At 42.0% G+C, this 16861-nt stretch overlaps 1 protein-coding gene across 1 annotated transcript in view; it reads left to right on the forward strand.

The window, feature by feature from the left end:
* IFNLR1 (interferon lambda receptor 1) overlaps nucleotides 1–16861 on the forward strand; it is a 265360-nt gene that overhangs the window by 232793 nt on the left and 15706 nt on the right. Inside the window, exons 5-6 of the mRNA XM_069223952.1 lie at nucleotides 1281–1434; nucleotides 1533–1651. Of these exons, the coding sequence (XP_069080053.1) occupies nucleotides 1281–1434; nucleotides 1533–1651 (273 nt within the window). The remainder of the gene's footprint in view (nucleotides 1–1280; nucleotides 1435–1532; nucleotides 1652–16861) is intronic.

Genomic DNA, 16861 nt, shown 5'->3' on the forward strand with positions numbered 1-16861 from the left:
ACATAATGTAGTGTTGTATTACATAAGGCTGTTCGATACAATATAAAATTCCCACAAGTATTAGGCGAGGGCGCACCAGCTTCATGTAAATAAGTGGGAACAAATACCGAAAAAACGAGAACAATATGAATGTAGAAAACGTAGACGGAATAAAACTACCATAAATCCATTGGCATTATTTCTGCCGTTTACTGAATACTTTACACGACAATCAACATTGTTTCCCTTCCAGGAATATTGCAGGTAGGGTGGCTTGTTGCTTTGGTTTGTTTTTCATTAGGGTATTATTTTTAAACGTTTTGATAAATGTTGGAAATTACTAGGCTTTAAAATGTTTGCTCTCATTTTTATGCAAATTAATTCTATATTGTACAACACTTCCTTGGCAATATTTGTGCTTTATTACATACTTATTTAAATAATGTAAATATATATTGAAATATTATCTTATATTATTTATTTGATTCAAAACTCATATACCAATAAAGTATGTGTGGTGCTGCTGTCGCAGAGAGTTAAATTACGACAACTACCACATTACAAAATTGTGGGCCTGATTCACTATGGTAAACTTAGCAGTTTGTTTGTAAGTTTGCTCTTTTGCAGTATTCACAAAACTGGAATTGAACAGTAACATTAGGATTGAGGAGACTCGCAGTCAGGACGGAGAACTTCACGCATAAAAAGATGGCACAGGCATCGGCGTCCACAGGGCGAGGGGCACTTGCCCCCTTCCTGCCCAGATTTAGGTGTAGCCTGGTGTGCAGGCCCACTGTGCAGCGTAACACTACTGCTGCTGTAGTGTTACGCTGCCTGCACTAGTACCACCGCAGCCCTTCAAAAAGCAATCCAAGACTTCCCCCCACCCCAAAAAAAAATCTGGGAACGCCCATGGGGACAGGACTGTTTTTTTATATGCGGAGTTATCAACCACCACTGCGGAGTCTGCGCAGTCGTAAAGTTGTTATTAAATTTCAGTTTGGGGAATATCGAAAAAGTGTAAATTTACACAAAGGTGTAAGTTTATCTTTGTAAATTAGGCCCTGTGTTGTTAATGTTCATCTCTTGCATTAATTTGTGAAATGAATGACTGACTGTCTCACTGATCTGTCGTTCTGTTTGCCCCCTTGTATTTTAAGAGAGAACGTGATTCAGCATTGGTGATTTGTTGTTGAATGCGTTTTAGTATTGTGATCATGCACCTTTAACATCATTCAGTGGATCTACATGTTAAGCTTTGAGTTGTCAGTATTTGACTCATCTGGTACCTTCTTCTACAGAAATCAGATCCTCAGCTAATATTTAAGCCGGGGAATATTAGTATTGCAGGACTTCATGGCAATTACTGTATAGTTGCCAGGACAATATTTAATCACATCGAAGAAAAACGCAGCCCGTTTTCTGAACCATTGTGTCTGCAACTGAATCAAGAAAGTAAGTTTCACACACAAGCTTTCAACATTACATGTTTCTTTCTCCTGAAAGTATCTTTCATCAACCCTGTGTGGTGTTTGTGTTTTTTCCTGACCTAGATACTGATCGGAGATCACCGTTGGTAGTATCAGCTTTTTTCTTAGTAGTTGTTGCATTGGTCATCTGTCTGATCATGGCATTTATAACACTCCCCAAAGCAAAACTGCCAGCTTCTTTGGTATGTATACCCATTTATTTTATTTTGCCATTGATGCAGGAGAAGCACATTTTTCTTAGGTCTGTTGTTGGCTGCTAGACTACTGTCTTTAACAACGCTCAATTCTTTTTAATGGTTTTTGGGAAGGTATAAGAAAAACATTCGGAGATGGACGCTCATGAGTTTGCACAGATGCAAAAATTCAGGTGATCATATTGTAATGTTTTTCTATACTTTGTTAAAAAACCTTCAGGATGTGGTGTGCTGCATGAGGCAGCGGTGGCCCGAAGCAGTTTATAGGGAGCTACTCTGCCCTCACAAAATAAAACACTCATATTTTCATGCAGAGTGCAAGCCAAAAGGGAAGTGCTAATGAAGTTTCAAGTCTTCACATCTTTATTTCTTAAATATTATCAAAAAGGTCTACCATTCTAGTGAAACAGCACTGATCTGATTTTGCTGTTTCGTATATGTATTTGATCCATTCAGTCACCAGTTCTGCCATCCTTGCAATCACTCACTCATCTATACATTCATGAATTATTTCACTCATTCTTTAATCTATAGGTACACAAACTCACAACTAACACAATTCCTGATATAAAACGTTCATGAAAAATGTGATACAGAGCAACATATGGATTCGACATGCAGGTTTTATTTTAATCGAACACAAATAAATCAGTCTGAACGAGTAAAGCGCTTGTTTAGAACATATGGCAAGAATGGCAACTGTTCACACACAGACACATAATTTACTTTTTTTCTCATTATTATGAAAACTAATCAATTGTTTGTGGCCTTTGGGCTTAGCCAGCAAACTTTTCCTTTCGCCGCTGGATTTTAAGGAGAAAGTGGGCCAGCAGATGTGGATATACATTCACAACAGCAGTCACATCTGTACTTGGAAATCCCAGCAGTGACAGAGGTAACAGGACAATGGCACAAGGCTACTCATGTGATACATGTTGCTGACCTGCTAGTGTCAAGATAGGGGATGAAGGAGCTTCCCACAACATACCAGCAAACTAGGTGTGCCATTTGAAAGTAGGATGACTGTGCAACCGCTGCAGCACATTGAGGCGACCATACTGCAACCAGCTACCTTAAATGTACATGGAATTTCCTACCCAAATTTTGTTGGTAGTTGGTAATGGACACACATACAGAAGGTCTCACACGCTGACACATAAACAGGAATTGCACGTTTCACAAGCTAAAGCATCGTTATTTCAGACCTTGTTGCGGAGACAGAAGAAACATCCTGCTTTGCCTCTTTAGAAATAATGAAAGACTGGGCTGTTGGGCTGTTAGATATATAAGTGCTAGTGATGTGTACTACTTCATCAAGCTGTTCGTTTGGGGTCTGTCAGTGTCTCATTTATCGTGATAAGTAAGGAATGGTAATGTAAAAACATAGCGTATATGCTTCAAGAACTTTCTTGCTGTGAGAAAGTACATCATTTTGGTTGTTGTCATCCTATTTCTTCCTGTTTAATTTTACCCACTATGCAACATACTACTGCTAATCAGTAGTATTTCAAGTATACTTTTCCTCTAAAACATGTACTTTACATTGGCTTACCATATTTTGCTTATTTAACTTTCCTGCAAGATAATGTAAATGGTGTGGTAAATGCACCCATGACATGGAAGTTAAAAGTTGTATATGGGCTGCAGCCACCACCCCCATAAAGGACAAAAATATATAACTGCCAGGAGCACCTCTATTCACTGACTGGGCTGTAGATAAAAGGCACAACATTAGTACACACCATGAAACAGTGTACTGGCAATGTAAAAAATCCTGGTTTTACATATATTATACGGTCACGCTTAAAGTTTGCCTAGTAAGCCCACAGGAAAGGGTACCTAAAATATAAAAAAGTGGTGCACTATATATTTGCGATTGTTCCCACACAGCCACATAAGGCCTAAGTATATTTCCAATGTGTAGGTTCAGCTACATTTTTTCATTTTTCATTAGACAACCCTGGGTGTGATTACAATATTTGTTTTCCATTTTCATTTGGGAAACTGCTAGAAGCATAATTTCAAGATATTTTCCATTACATTTTCAAATTCGAATTTAGTGGTGAGATCAGATTTTGATAACTTTAGTGAAACATTAACTTTAAAAAAATGTTGGCTGCTTCAGCCAGAACTGATTGGAAACCTGTTTTAAGTCCCATCATATCTCCTGACCTGGAGTACACATTATTGGCCACATAGTGGAGATTTACTATCTAGGAGGGTTTCTGAACTGCTGACAGAATAAAATAGGGCAGTCACTATGGTGCTGAGGAGAGACCTTTCTGGTGGCATAAAGATTCTTCTATTTTGAAAAAGAACCTCCTGGGCAATTTTACACAAAGAAGAGCTTCAGAAGGAGGTTGAACTAGGATGACGAAGTTGTCAGAATTTGGTAGGGGAAGGTCTCCAATCCTTCGTTAGTGAACAGGATAAAACATGTGCCTCACCACCTCCTCAGAATATTTCAGCACCTGTGAAGTCTTCACCTAAAGAAGAAGGCTCTGCTGGAAAAAAAGAGAACTCCTGACTCTTACAGGATGATAAGGAATCAAGGACACTAGATTCCTGCTGCAACCCAGGAACTTTGACTTCTCTCCAAAGGTCAAGCAGTTAGCCTCTTGTTCACCTCTTCAGGGACTCAAAAAGCAGATGAATGTCAGGCTCAATAAAGACCCAGCAAACTAATTACGACTATACCCCGCAGGGGTCATGGCTTCAGAGAGACCTAATGCCTATAAGTCTGTTGTGAACATTTTGGGGGCTGACCAGGAGAACATTTTCAACAGTTGGAGAAAAGTGAGACATCCATTTTTTTTCCATCTGAGGACAACAGAAAGAAGGTTCTGTGTCTTGTCTGGGGAGGTGTTACAAAACACAAGGGAAACCCTGGGATAATTAGGGACCATGTTATGCCATGCTATTTTAAACCGAACAAAGGTCCCTAAGCAGCAACAGAGTAAACAATACACTATACACAGAACATTACTTTATGTTCTTTTTGTGTCATCTAAATTTGCCTGTTTGTGTTTTGATACCTGCAGACTGTGCACTGTTGGGGTTGGAACCCCTACACACCCAGTGTTTACAAGATTCTGTAATAAACATGATTTTAAGAGTTGATTCAACACCACATGGGCATTATTCTATGACCCCAGTGTATTGTTTACTCTATTACTAGATAGGGATATGTGTTTCTTATAACATTGCATGGGGAGGTAGCACCCAAGGCAGGCAAGAAAACCAGGTTTGTCTTGCTAAGACCAGTTTCCTGTGCTGAAAACAGGTTAAGTGGAACCTTGCAGGAGGGATATTTGGCCTTGCAGAGCTCAGCCCAGATATAGCTTTCAGCCTATCCCCACTAGTATACTTGAGTGTATTTTGAGAACCAAACGTGACTAAGATGAAACAGATAAGGGTGATGTAGCAAATATATTTAACTTGCAGAGACCTGGGAAGCCACAAAATCCAGCTTAGTCCCGCTCAGAGCTTTTAGTAGCAAAATCAATGGCTTTAGACATATCTCAATGATGATGTATCCTAATTTGGTGGACAATGGGCAGTGTAGAGTGTAAAGAATAAGTTACACTTATCTCCTTTATCAGGGTCAAAGAAGAGTATGGCCTGTTTCTGCAGTGATAATAGAGCTCTGGTCTGAGCGGACTGGATATTTCAAATGACAGCCCTTTGATAACCCTAGGGCGAAGCCCCTGGTAATTGTGTGCTAGACAAAGGGATGTATGAAGATTCACCAGCCCAAGTACTGCTCTTGGTGTAAGACCCTTAACAGTGCTTCACATAGCTGAAGCGTGCACCTTGAGGTGCAGTGTCATTAAAGCAGAGAGGTACCAAGGGGCATATTTATACTTTTTGGTACAAAACTGCACTAACGCAGTTTTGCATCAAAAAGTTTAGCACCGGCTTGCACCATTCCTGAGCGCCAGCCGGGCGCCATATTTATGGAATGGTGCAAGCCAGTGCAAAGGATGGGCTAGCAAAAAAAAATGAGGATAGCCGTGTGGGGGTGGCGGGCAGGGAGAAGGGGGTTTTGCACCAAAAAAGTACATTAGGCTGTTTAGAGGCAATAAAAATTCCTCTAACCAGCCTAGCATCATTTTCTGACGCAAAATCATCCATACCACATGACTGCTGTCTTAGACCACCCCAATGGCCAGCACAGGGGACCATTGTCCCTTGGGCATGGGCATTGCACCCTGTGCCATGCAGGGAGCCCCAAGTTGGTCCCCCGATGATACTTTAATTTTTTTTCATAAATACTTACCTATACTTACCCTACTTACCTGAGATGGGGTCCCTCTGGTGTGGGTGGGGGTGTTCCTGGGGCTTGAGGAGGGCACCTGTGGAGCATTCCATAATGTATAACTATGGAAATGGGTCCCCAGGTTCCCTAATGCCTGGTCTGACCAAGGCGTTCAATAATGGTCTAAAGCAAGCTTTGCACCATTATTTAGCCCCTCCTCCCAGCCCTGCATCATTTTAGGATGGGGGATAAACATGGGGCTATGGGGTTATCACCATTGTTTAGATCGGAAGGCCTACCTTGAATCTCATTGATGCAAGGTAGGTTCACGTATCTTAAAAATGATACAAAATCCAATATTTTGATGTTAGATGGGTCTAGTGTCAAATTATAAATATGGAGTTAGTTTTGCGCCAAATTTGCATAACAAAAATGACGCAAATGGAGCATAAATATGCCCCAAGTGTGTTCTAACCATTATATTAAAGGCCATGTCTCTTCAAGGCCCTGTGTTGCATTGTCTGCTTCTGAGAGCCGCTTACGGTAACGAAAGTACCCTTTGCTGGATATGTCCAGAGAATAAGTGCTATTATACTGTGGAAGGGACATAAATCAGAAGAGGGAGAAAGAAATTCAGTTCTCAGTACAAACATCAATCACCATGTTCAGCCCATCTGGAGATATTGTAAGCACTTCAGATAGCGGCAGCTCCAGTAACAAGTTAAATAACTTATTGCCAAATAAATCTGACAAACTCAAGTTGTTCTGATCTTCAGCCATACCAGTTCCTTCATCACAAGGCATCATCGGCACCCACTGGGCCAATCCACGGCCTTTCAGTATTGTTATTTACAACCTGAAACCCGTCTCCTATTTGAGAGACCTTCCCTCCTTAAGAACAGGTCAATAAAAAAGCATGCTGGCAAAATGTGAAAATGCATCTAATCTTTCGCCAGATAAACTTAAAAGAATTCTTAAGGCCCTGCACAACCTTTTCAGCAGGATTAGAAACTGGAAGGCTTTTTCAGTGAACACTTCAACCCGTCCCTCAACCCCTTAAATCCCACAAACAACTGAAAAATCTGGAGCATAGAATAAGCACAAGTAAACTATCAGTTGAATAAGAACAAATAATTACTAGAACAAGTACCCTATAATTTCAAATGACACAAAACCTGCAAACTCATGTGCAATGAGCTTTATATGAAATATTCACAGAGATGCCAGTATATATAGTAGACTTTGATCCCAAAAATACAACATCACGAACTCGGATAGGGGTACATCTTGCAGTGCCACCACTTCAGCACAAGGGAACGGCCTTCCTTTGGATGCGTTTAGCCATCTGCTCAAGTTATGCTTCTATTGTCAAACCTGCTCCAGTCAGCGGTTGTTTATTGTATAAGTGCTGCTTTTTCAGAAAAACCTTTTGTCAGTTGAGAATCACATTTTACAGTAATGCCAATTACGGTAAGTTCATTTTCAGACTAGTAGTCCTTGATGACACCACCAACTTTCATGAATCTCAATAATATCACAATAGAGTTTTTGTTTACTCGTAAATTAATGAACATCACAAAATGGTTACATGTCAGTATATCATGATCAAGATGTCATCCACAATAATATTTCATTCAGTATGTCACTTATCACAACATTGCCAACATGAGTTTATTATTCTTAACGCCACATCCACTTACCTACACATACCTTGCTATGTAGTGGAGTAGATGATATAGTGGAGGTCATGTTTTTAATTATTCTATTCGATTTCATGAACATTTATAAAGTGCATGGCTACCCATAGGCATCCCAGTGCTGGCAACGTGACACAAAACGTCTGCGCTAAGGGGGAAATCAATTGTCAAATAAACATTTACGTTGCCTGAGTTCATTGCCAGTAAGTCTCCATGTGAGGGGGAGGAAGTTCCATAGTTTAGCCACATTGTAGCCAAAGCACCTGCCTCAACTTCTCGCTCTTCGAATAGATGATACCACAGCCAGACGGACATTGGTGGATTGGAGGTTTCTGTATGGCATATAGGGGAGATTAGAGGTCTGAGGATGGAAGGACCTTTTAATTGAAGTGCCTTATGGGCAATGCCAAGGGCTTTGAATTTGGCCCTCTACTCAATCAGTAGCTAGTGGAAAGTGGCTAAGGCCCGCTGGGCTCAGTTGCATCTGGTGATCAGTAAGGGCTTGGGCTGATGCGTTCTGCACCATTTGCAGTTTATTGGTCGCAGCTCTTGGTGCACTCACGTATAGCGAATTCATGTAGTCCAGGCAGGAAAGAATTAACGCCGGGCCACAAGCCTCCTAGAGAGGGCGGAGGGAGAAAGTGTAATATTTTGCAAAGCATTCGGAAAATGTAGTAGGGTCCCAGTATGGGGGATAGGTGATCCCATTATTTGGCTTGAAAGAACATCAGCTGACTGTCATCGGCACATGATACCATCGATATATCATATGATAGGACAATATCTGCTAATGGACGCATATGTGTATTAAAAAGTGTCAAACTCAGGGATGAACCCTGATGTACTCTGCACTGCAATGAGAAGATATCCGAGGGGCAAGATCCTTTAAAGACTTGAAATATCCTGTCCTTCTGGAAGGAGATGGGCCATTTTAGTGCTGGTCCCATACCACCTGCACTGTTAGTTCTTTTAATGAGGATGTTATAGTTTAACATGTTGAATACTGCGCTAAGGTCAAGAAGTATGAAGGCTGCTGTGCCTCCTTGATTTAGCATTTTTGACACCTCTACTGCTGTCAGGATGGCGGTTTTTATGCTGTGTTTAGGGCAAACCCCCATCTGGGTAGGATGTAGGAAATTTTTCTGTTTCTAAAAAATCTGACATGTGCTGACTGATATGTTTTTATAAAACTTTACTCAAACTAAGGAGTAATGAGATTGATCTGTAGTTTCCTCAGCAGAGGGTGTCCAGGTTAGATTTCCTTTGGAGGGCTTTGACCATGGCACGTTTCCACGCAGGTGGCACTGAACCTTTTTCAAGGGATAGGTGTGCCATCTCTAACACGATGGGGAGGGTAAATTTAGCCGCTTTAGCAAGAATGTGAGGGGGGCCTAGATCAAGCAGAGAATCTGATTTGACTTTGCTGAACAAAAGTGTAAAGGTATCAAGGGTGGGGTTGGGATGTGTGTTAGAATTATAGAGTACTTGTTAATATGTATTTTTTAAGAAAAGCCTTGCAAGGTGTTGCACTGGGTTCTGCCCCTGCAGTACGCCCACATTTTGTTGCTTTTTTGATCACCCGTTTTTTGGACTTTTTACTGTTGGTAAGCTTCACTACCAGTGTCTCACCCACGGTAATCACATGGTAAACGGACTGTGTGTTTACTGCCAGTGTTTGCCTTTTAAGATAAGGCTGCTGCGACACAGCAAGGGTAAGGGGCACTTGGCTGGTTACAAGTGAACACATGTGCACAAGTGTGTGAGCTGCACCTGGGAGACTACTGTAGTGCACAGCCCGGTAACAGCGCACAGGTAGCCTGGTGCAGTGAGGATTGTGCAGGATTAGTTATTCACCTGGGATAGGCCTCATGGAGGTAGTGTACACTATTAGGGAAAGTGATTGTGCTTTAGTGCTTTACTGTTTTAACTATTGTGACACTCCATTACATACATAGGGAGGTAACTGCCTTACAGTGTAGTGTCCCTTCTACTTGGCCTACATAGAGCATTGACATCTTGAATTAGAGTGTAACCTGTGCAAGAAAATCAAATTTGTAACTTCAAATATCATAACTGGACATCTCTGTTGGTCATTCAGAGTTTACGTGTTTTCCTGGATCAGCTCAGGATCAGAGCCCAGGCCATTTGTCACCCTGCTGTATCCAGTAATTACAATTTCTCCAGCAGCAGGAACAAAGGCCGCCCCCACACAAAAGGAGCAAATAGCACTACTTCTCCCAGCTCCTGAGGAGGAAAGGGGTGAGGGGGAATGATCTGTATCAAACACCAAGCTGTCACTTTGCACCAAGGTTGGGTCTGCCCAAGGACACTGAGCAAAGGAGAGTGCATAGACAACTGTAGCCAACCATTCCCTCCATTGAGGGAGGAACGCAAAAACATCACCTTGCCTGCTTTTTCATGCATTTTAAAGCCTCCCATGGCTGGAGCTTTTGTCCTATACCTGGGAGTACTTTTCTTCCTGAGGACCTCATGTATGGTAACATTTTAAAGGCCTGGAAGGCCTAAAATGGTGTAATGCACTATTCATGTGGTTACGCCCTCTAGGGGCTGATGGTATGGTTACACTGCAATGCTTTTTTGTCATGCTGTTTCACTGTGATGCCCCCTAGGTGTTGTTCTGATCACTACAATCCAATGGTAAATATATGAAAGAATGCACAAACACAAAGTTTACTCCTAATAAATGTTTTATTGGATTTTCATGATGATTTCCCATGTTTTATTGATACATTATGCCATGCCATCATACCTATGCCAATGATTCATGCCAAAGTAACATAATTATTACACAATGAATGTTGACACTCACTTGATATGTTTGGGTGACCCCTATAGGGGGTCACCAGTCATTACACAATGTCATTTATTGTATGTTCCATTTGCCAATGTATATTTTTTAATTACTATGTAGTACTTAGTAGTGTGTGCGTAAATGTAGTTCTTATTTTTCTAAAGAAAAGGTACTGACTGAGCAATCATGTATTGAATATTATTATTGCATGCCAATTGATGGTAATTTCCAGCCCACACCACCTTCATTGAGTAGGCCTTAGACTGCTCCACCTCATTACCCTGTGAGAGTCGAGCAGAGTATTGGGAGTATTTGGTTACCATTGAGGACAATTGAGGGACTATTACTTTTGCTGACCACACAACAAATAGCCCAATTTCAAACACAAGTTCATTACAATGTTTTGCTTTGGGTTTAGGATTGATGCTATATGATGTGGGTTCCCTCAATGATTTCACAATTTGGAACATTTAAATGGGAGTTGGAGACATTGTTAATGCTGGGCATTACTAATTCTAGTTTTGTACTAGGCTGCGTGTGCTTTTTTGATTTCAGAGGGGTACTTCCTCAGGGTCTCTCGATATGCTACTTTACTTGATTCTCCATAGCCTCTCCTCCATTTACTTTTGGCTTTTTTGCACTCCTTTTTTGCGTTCAGAGAAAACAGTGGTTCCCAAAGTGGGAGCTGCAGCTCCCTGGGGCGCCATCAAAACTAGCCAGGGCCTGGATAGTGCACTAATTGAGTGCCTGCTCTTCGACAATCCATTTTCCTCCTTTTTATTCTGATTTTAATCAGTGTGCATTAGGGGTCTCTATCAGGGATCTTCCTTAGCTCCACTCATCCCATTGCCTACAACGTTCTTCTGGCTGCCCTCAGATATTCTTTCGACCTCTCCTTATTTTCATATGCTGATGACATTCAAAGCTTGGTCAGACTAGATGGACATTCACAAGTTAATTGCATTAACTTTCAGAACTGCCTCTCTTCAGTTGTCTCTTGGATAAGTTCCAGTTTTATAAATATCAACACTAACAGGACTCAGGTAATGATCAGAAGTACACATTTCCCTAAGCGGACATCAAAATGGTGTCTCTACAAACTACCACAACAGCTTCCTGACTCCTCATAATCTTTGTTTCACATTTTAACACAATAATGGCTCATCTCTAGTTTCTAACTTGAATGACCTCTGAATAATGGTGGATCAAGGTGAATCAGTGGTATTGATCTTAGTAGACCTACCTTTGATACTGCCTCCTATAATGTTCTGTTAAAAGTGTGAGTTTGGTATTTGAAAAAGAAAAAACTAATAACCCAAACAACCTAAAAGATTTCTTCTTGAGTCTGAGGATCATTATTGTTTTTTTTCTGTACCGCACCACCAGGTTTTTATTGATGGTAACGGACAATAAAAATAAGGCATCACACTGTAAACCCTACTAGGATGGACAGTGTAATGCCCTTCCTCCAACGGTCTCTCCTCCTTTGGTCTGTCAGAGGAAGCATTCTATGGACATGAACTATTAATGATTAAATACAAAAATGGGCTTTCTAGTGTATAGAAATCAATAGTGCCACCCGGGAGCCTCAGTCAAACTTTTCCCTTTGCACCTACAAACTTTTCTGGAACTTTCCTCTCTCTACGTCATGCGGACCTCTCCAGCAAGCCAATTTTGATGCAACATCATCAGATTGATTTCCCCCGAGGCCCTGGTCAAGTCCTGGAAGTGTGGAGCTCCAGAGCTTTCAGCGGGATGAACCTGAACTTCAGGTCGGGTTGCAGTTGAAGGTAGTCAGCTTGATTCATAATGTCCGGTCGGGCCACTTATTGAGCTTATTGCTCCAAACTTCTGGAACTTCACCCTGAAGTTCCTCTTGCGGGTTCAAAGTGTCCAAAACACAAATTCAAGGGTCTAGAGCTCTGAGATGGTTCTTGGAAGTTTAGGACTACAATTCCCGCACTGCACCTGGCCAAATCCTTAAAAGTCCACTGGACGGATTCCAGGCTGGGGACTTTTGTAACAGTTGGTGCAGGGAAGCTCTGTTTACCTGTTGCTTTCAGGGAGTCTATTCCTTAGTCCTTTGAAAAACAAGGCACAGTCGTTGGGGCTGTGGTTCCAGTGAGCAACAGGAGCAGTACTTCAGACTGCAGTCCTTTGGGTTGCAGACCAGTGTTCCAGAAGGTCAGTCCTTCTTCTTCTTGTGGTTTCAGGCAGCAGATCTGAGTTGCAATGCAGCACCCAGATATTTATTCTATCATCTTGGGAGGCAAGCAGGGGGCACCTTGTCCAGTGAGATACAGGGTGCCACCCAAAAGCATGGCAGTTCCTCCAAAGTGTGCCATTTTGTTATCCCACAAAGCACTGCACTTTAAATTCCAAGATGGACGATTTGTCTAAACCAACCTACTGTTGTGCCTCATTTGAATTAATATTCCCCTTGCAAACCATCTGCAAATTCCTTTCCTGGGCTTGCTATCTGTCTGTGGGGTACAGGGTGAGAGAGTAGACCTGGCTGTCGTTCCTTTCTGTCCTGCTTCCTTTGAAGCCCAGTTTGATTTACCCCGCCCCCTTCCTGGCTTGGCCTCTGCAGCTGCAGAACTCCCCCATCAGATAACCTCTGCTCAGTGCAGGCCACTTATCACCTCATCAAAGAAGCCTGGCTAATCCTATTAGGACTGACCAATCAGGAGAAGCCACTAGCAGATTGAATTTTGGCTCACAGAAAAGAAAGTCCTATAACTTCCTTTCTGTATTAGTTATGACAAATTCAACAGTGACAAGTTGTTGGATTTATCATTACCAACCTTTTGAGTCTATTCATGAAACATTTAGCTCCTATCTAGCAATATGTATGCTTATATGAAATAGTTCCATGTTATCCTATGGAGCTTAGTATCTACAATGGGGAAATTAAAGTGGTAGTTTTTCCCTCACAAGGGCATGTAAAACATATTTTATAATGTCTGTGCTTATAAGTTACATGGCGCCCACCCATGGGGCACCTAGGGGAGACCTTAGGTGTAACATATGTAAACATAAGGTAGACTATTACTTTGGAAGTACCTTTTATTCCAAAGTCAAATTTTCACACATTTTACATTTATAAGACAGTCTGCAAGGCAATGCTGCCTTTAAAATTGACAGCAGGCAACACAGCAGTGCACACTCCAGTGCAGGAAATCTACTCGGTCTCTAAACCTTCCTGCCCTATTATATACTAGGAATTTATAGGTATTTTATATCTCCCTTGCCTTATTATATACTAGGGACTTACAGGAGTCTGTCAATGCCAATTGTAATTGTATCACATTACCATATACCTTTAGATCAGAGCACTGACCTTGGGCCTGGTTCGCAGAGCCCAGGGTACAGTTGGGGTCAGTTACCACCAGTATCAGTTAGACAAAATCAGGGTGAACATGCTAAAAAGAAAAAGAAAACCTACCACACCCAGACATTTCTAAAAAATACAAGAATATGCAGGGATCCTGAAAAATTTCTACCGCCCAGGGTCCCCCATCTTGTCCTGATAAAAAACAGGAATGGATCACACAACAGTCAATGGTAGTCCTTCATGAGGGTTACTGTTGACCCTGGGGTGATCAACTCCTGACGCAGGCACTAGGCACAGGCACACAAGTGGGGTAGCATTTTTATCAGGACAAGTGGGGAAACGTCGGGTGGTAGAAATATTGTGGAATCCTGCATATTCCTCTAGTTTGTGTGAGAGAAATGTGAGGAAAAATATAGTTTTTATTCAATGTTTCATCTTTGCAGGGTATTCTGGATAAGAAAACATTGGGGAATCCACACAAGCCACACCTCTGTGGACTCCCTCGGGTGTCTAGTTTTCAGAAATGTCTTGGTTTGTTAGGTTTCCCTATATGGCTCGAGCCCAGGACCCAAAACGCAAGTGCCCGCCTCACAAAACCAGGTTGTTTGTGATAGATAATTTTGATGTCTCCACAAATACATTTTGGGTATTCCCTGTCTCGGCCCTGTGAGATGATAGTTACCCAAACCATGCGAGTCGTCCAGCAGGACTGCAACATGGGTTTTGCACTAACCACATTTTGAGTGTAAGGCCCAAAAATATCTTCAACCCCACCAGTAAAGTGGGAGTCAACTGGCATGCCCTAGAATGGGGCCCTAAAGTGCCTCCATGCTCTCTCAGAAATTGTTAGGAAAACAAATTTGTTTGCTGTACAATTTGCTGAAGAAAGTCAACATACAAAAAGAGATGTACGTAGTCAATTGGCAAAGAGTTGGCTGTATCTACTTTACATCCATCGTCACCAGTAAAATGGGGAATTTGGGGCTGAACTAAATTGGGGGTGCTGCCAAGAGAGCACTCTCTGTGCTTGCCGCCGCACACACCTGCTCTCTGGTTTGGGCTAACTTGCTGCGGTTCCACTGCACAGAATGTGCTTGCGAAGAGACAGCACGTCTATCCTTGTCTCCCTCAGAATAACTGGAAGAGGGGACTCCACCGACTGAAAAATCACTCCCAGATTCTGCTCCATTGTCCTCTCCCTCAGATGCTGTCACAGTATCTGATGTCTCAGTCCCTGATCCTGCCTCAGAGCTCTCCTCCATAACCCAAGTTACAGCTTCAGCAGCAGTTATCCAATGAGATGCCATCTCTCCTACTGCCTAAACTGTTTCTCTAAAACACTAGTAACTGTCAGACACCTTACCTTTGCCTCTTCTATCCATCAGCAGGTTCTCTAAAGACACTGAAAAAACCCAGAAAAGACACACTATTACTTCACCTTGCCACATACCCATCATCACACCCTTTAGAGCTTGTGGCGCCCTTTGTGACATGTTTTTTTTGCTACTCCCCCTTCCATGTCCTCCTCCTTGGATTTCCTCACTGCCACCCAGCACAATTGCCCTTCATCCAGCACTTACATTTCATTTGTTTTAAAGCACAGGTAACAGTTGGCTTTACTAATCCACTCAGCAATTCAAATAAATAAAATACAGATCTGTTCTTTGCAGCAGGCATACAAACCTTCTGCGCTACTTTCTGGCATCAAAACTGCCTCTAGACAAAAGTCTGATCTCTTTCTCTCTAGCAGGAACATAATCACAGGAGTTATTTTTATTGCTACCTACCATATATATAACCCATACATATATATAGCAAGAGAGTGTAGAAAGGTTATCTCTCTCCATATGGATATATAAAGAGATCACTTTATATGTGTGGGTGGTGGCAGATGACAGCCCCAGGGTAACCTATATATATATGAGAATTTTCACCCTCTTTAGTCGCATTCTCTACATGTATGTATATACATATATTGTTTTTTTAAATAGCTGTGTGATTTCCTTGGGGGACAGTTGTGGCCCCCAGAGAAACCAATTATCTCTAAACCCCCCGCAACCCCCAGGGGGTCAGCCCTGCTCAGGGGAGACCCCCTGTCAATTTAATTTTTTTTTTGTTGTTTTTTTAACCAATGGGGTGGCGTGATTGCCCCCAGGGGTAAAACACACATAAAAAATAAAATTAAAAAATCTGCCCAGGATTTTGTAGGGGGTACTGGGAGAGGCATTTTCTAAAGGGCTGATCCCTGAGTCAATATCCTTTAAAAAATAATAATAATATATATATATTTTAACCCCAGGGGCAAACACAGTTTATTTTTCTTAAATGCCCCCGGGCGGGACACAGACCATTTTCAATCCCCCCCAGATGACATCCCTGGTGTCTAGTGGGGTTTCCTAGGCATGGATTGCTGCAAGGCTGCTATCCATGCCCAGGAAACACTTACATTGAGGCCTTGTTTGAAAGGGGAGAATCTCCCCTTTCAAACGAGGACTTCCTGAAGGCTGGAGAGGCCCTTTCAGGTCTGTTTTTCCCACTAGAGGAGAAAGCGGCCTTACCTCTACTTCCTGCTCTGGTTGGGAAAACCAACTGTGACGCCACATGCGTCGCAGAGGTGTGGGGAGGTGCGGGGAGAGACACAGAAGCTCTCCCGTGTCTCCCGATGGGGATTTTTAAAAACCCCTCCCTGGCGTCGGCCACTGGTAATGACCCGCACCAGGGAGGGTGTGGAGGAGTCGGCCACTGGCTGACGCCCACACCTATGGGGTTAATAAAGAATTTTAAAATCCAATATTATGTTATTGAGCAATCATTTTTATACATCAAATTAAATTTATTTATATTTTTCAATAGTGAAAATAATTTAATTTAAAATTACTTTCAATGGGGTTTTATTTTGAGTCCATATCTCCATTATTTTCTTGCAGTACCAGTTGTTGACCATGTGGGGTGCTACACTTACTGCATCTCTGAGCTGGGATACATTTACAACTTTTTGGGCCCTTTTGGCTGAAGCAACTATAGAAATGCAGTTTATGAATAGCAATGTTCTCACTCATTTGAGTGTGGGTGCCTTTCTCTCCCCCAACCCCCC

Source organism: Pleurodeles waltl, chromosome 3_1 (assembly GCF_031143425.1).
Source record: "Pleurodeles waltl isolate 20211129_DDA chromosome 3_1, aPleWal1.hap1.20221129, whole genome shotgun sequence".
Classification (NCBI taxonomy): Eukaryota; Metazoa; Chordata; class Amphibia; order Caudata; family Salamandridae; genus Pleurodeles; species Pleurodeles waltl.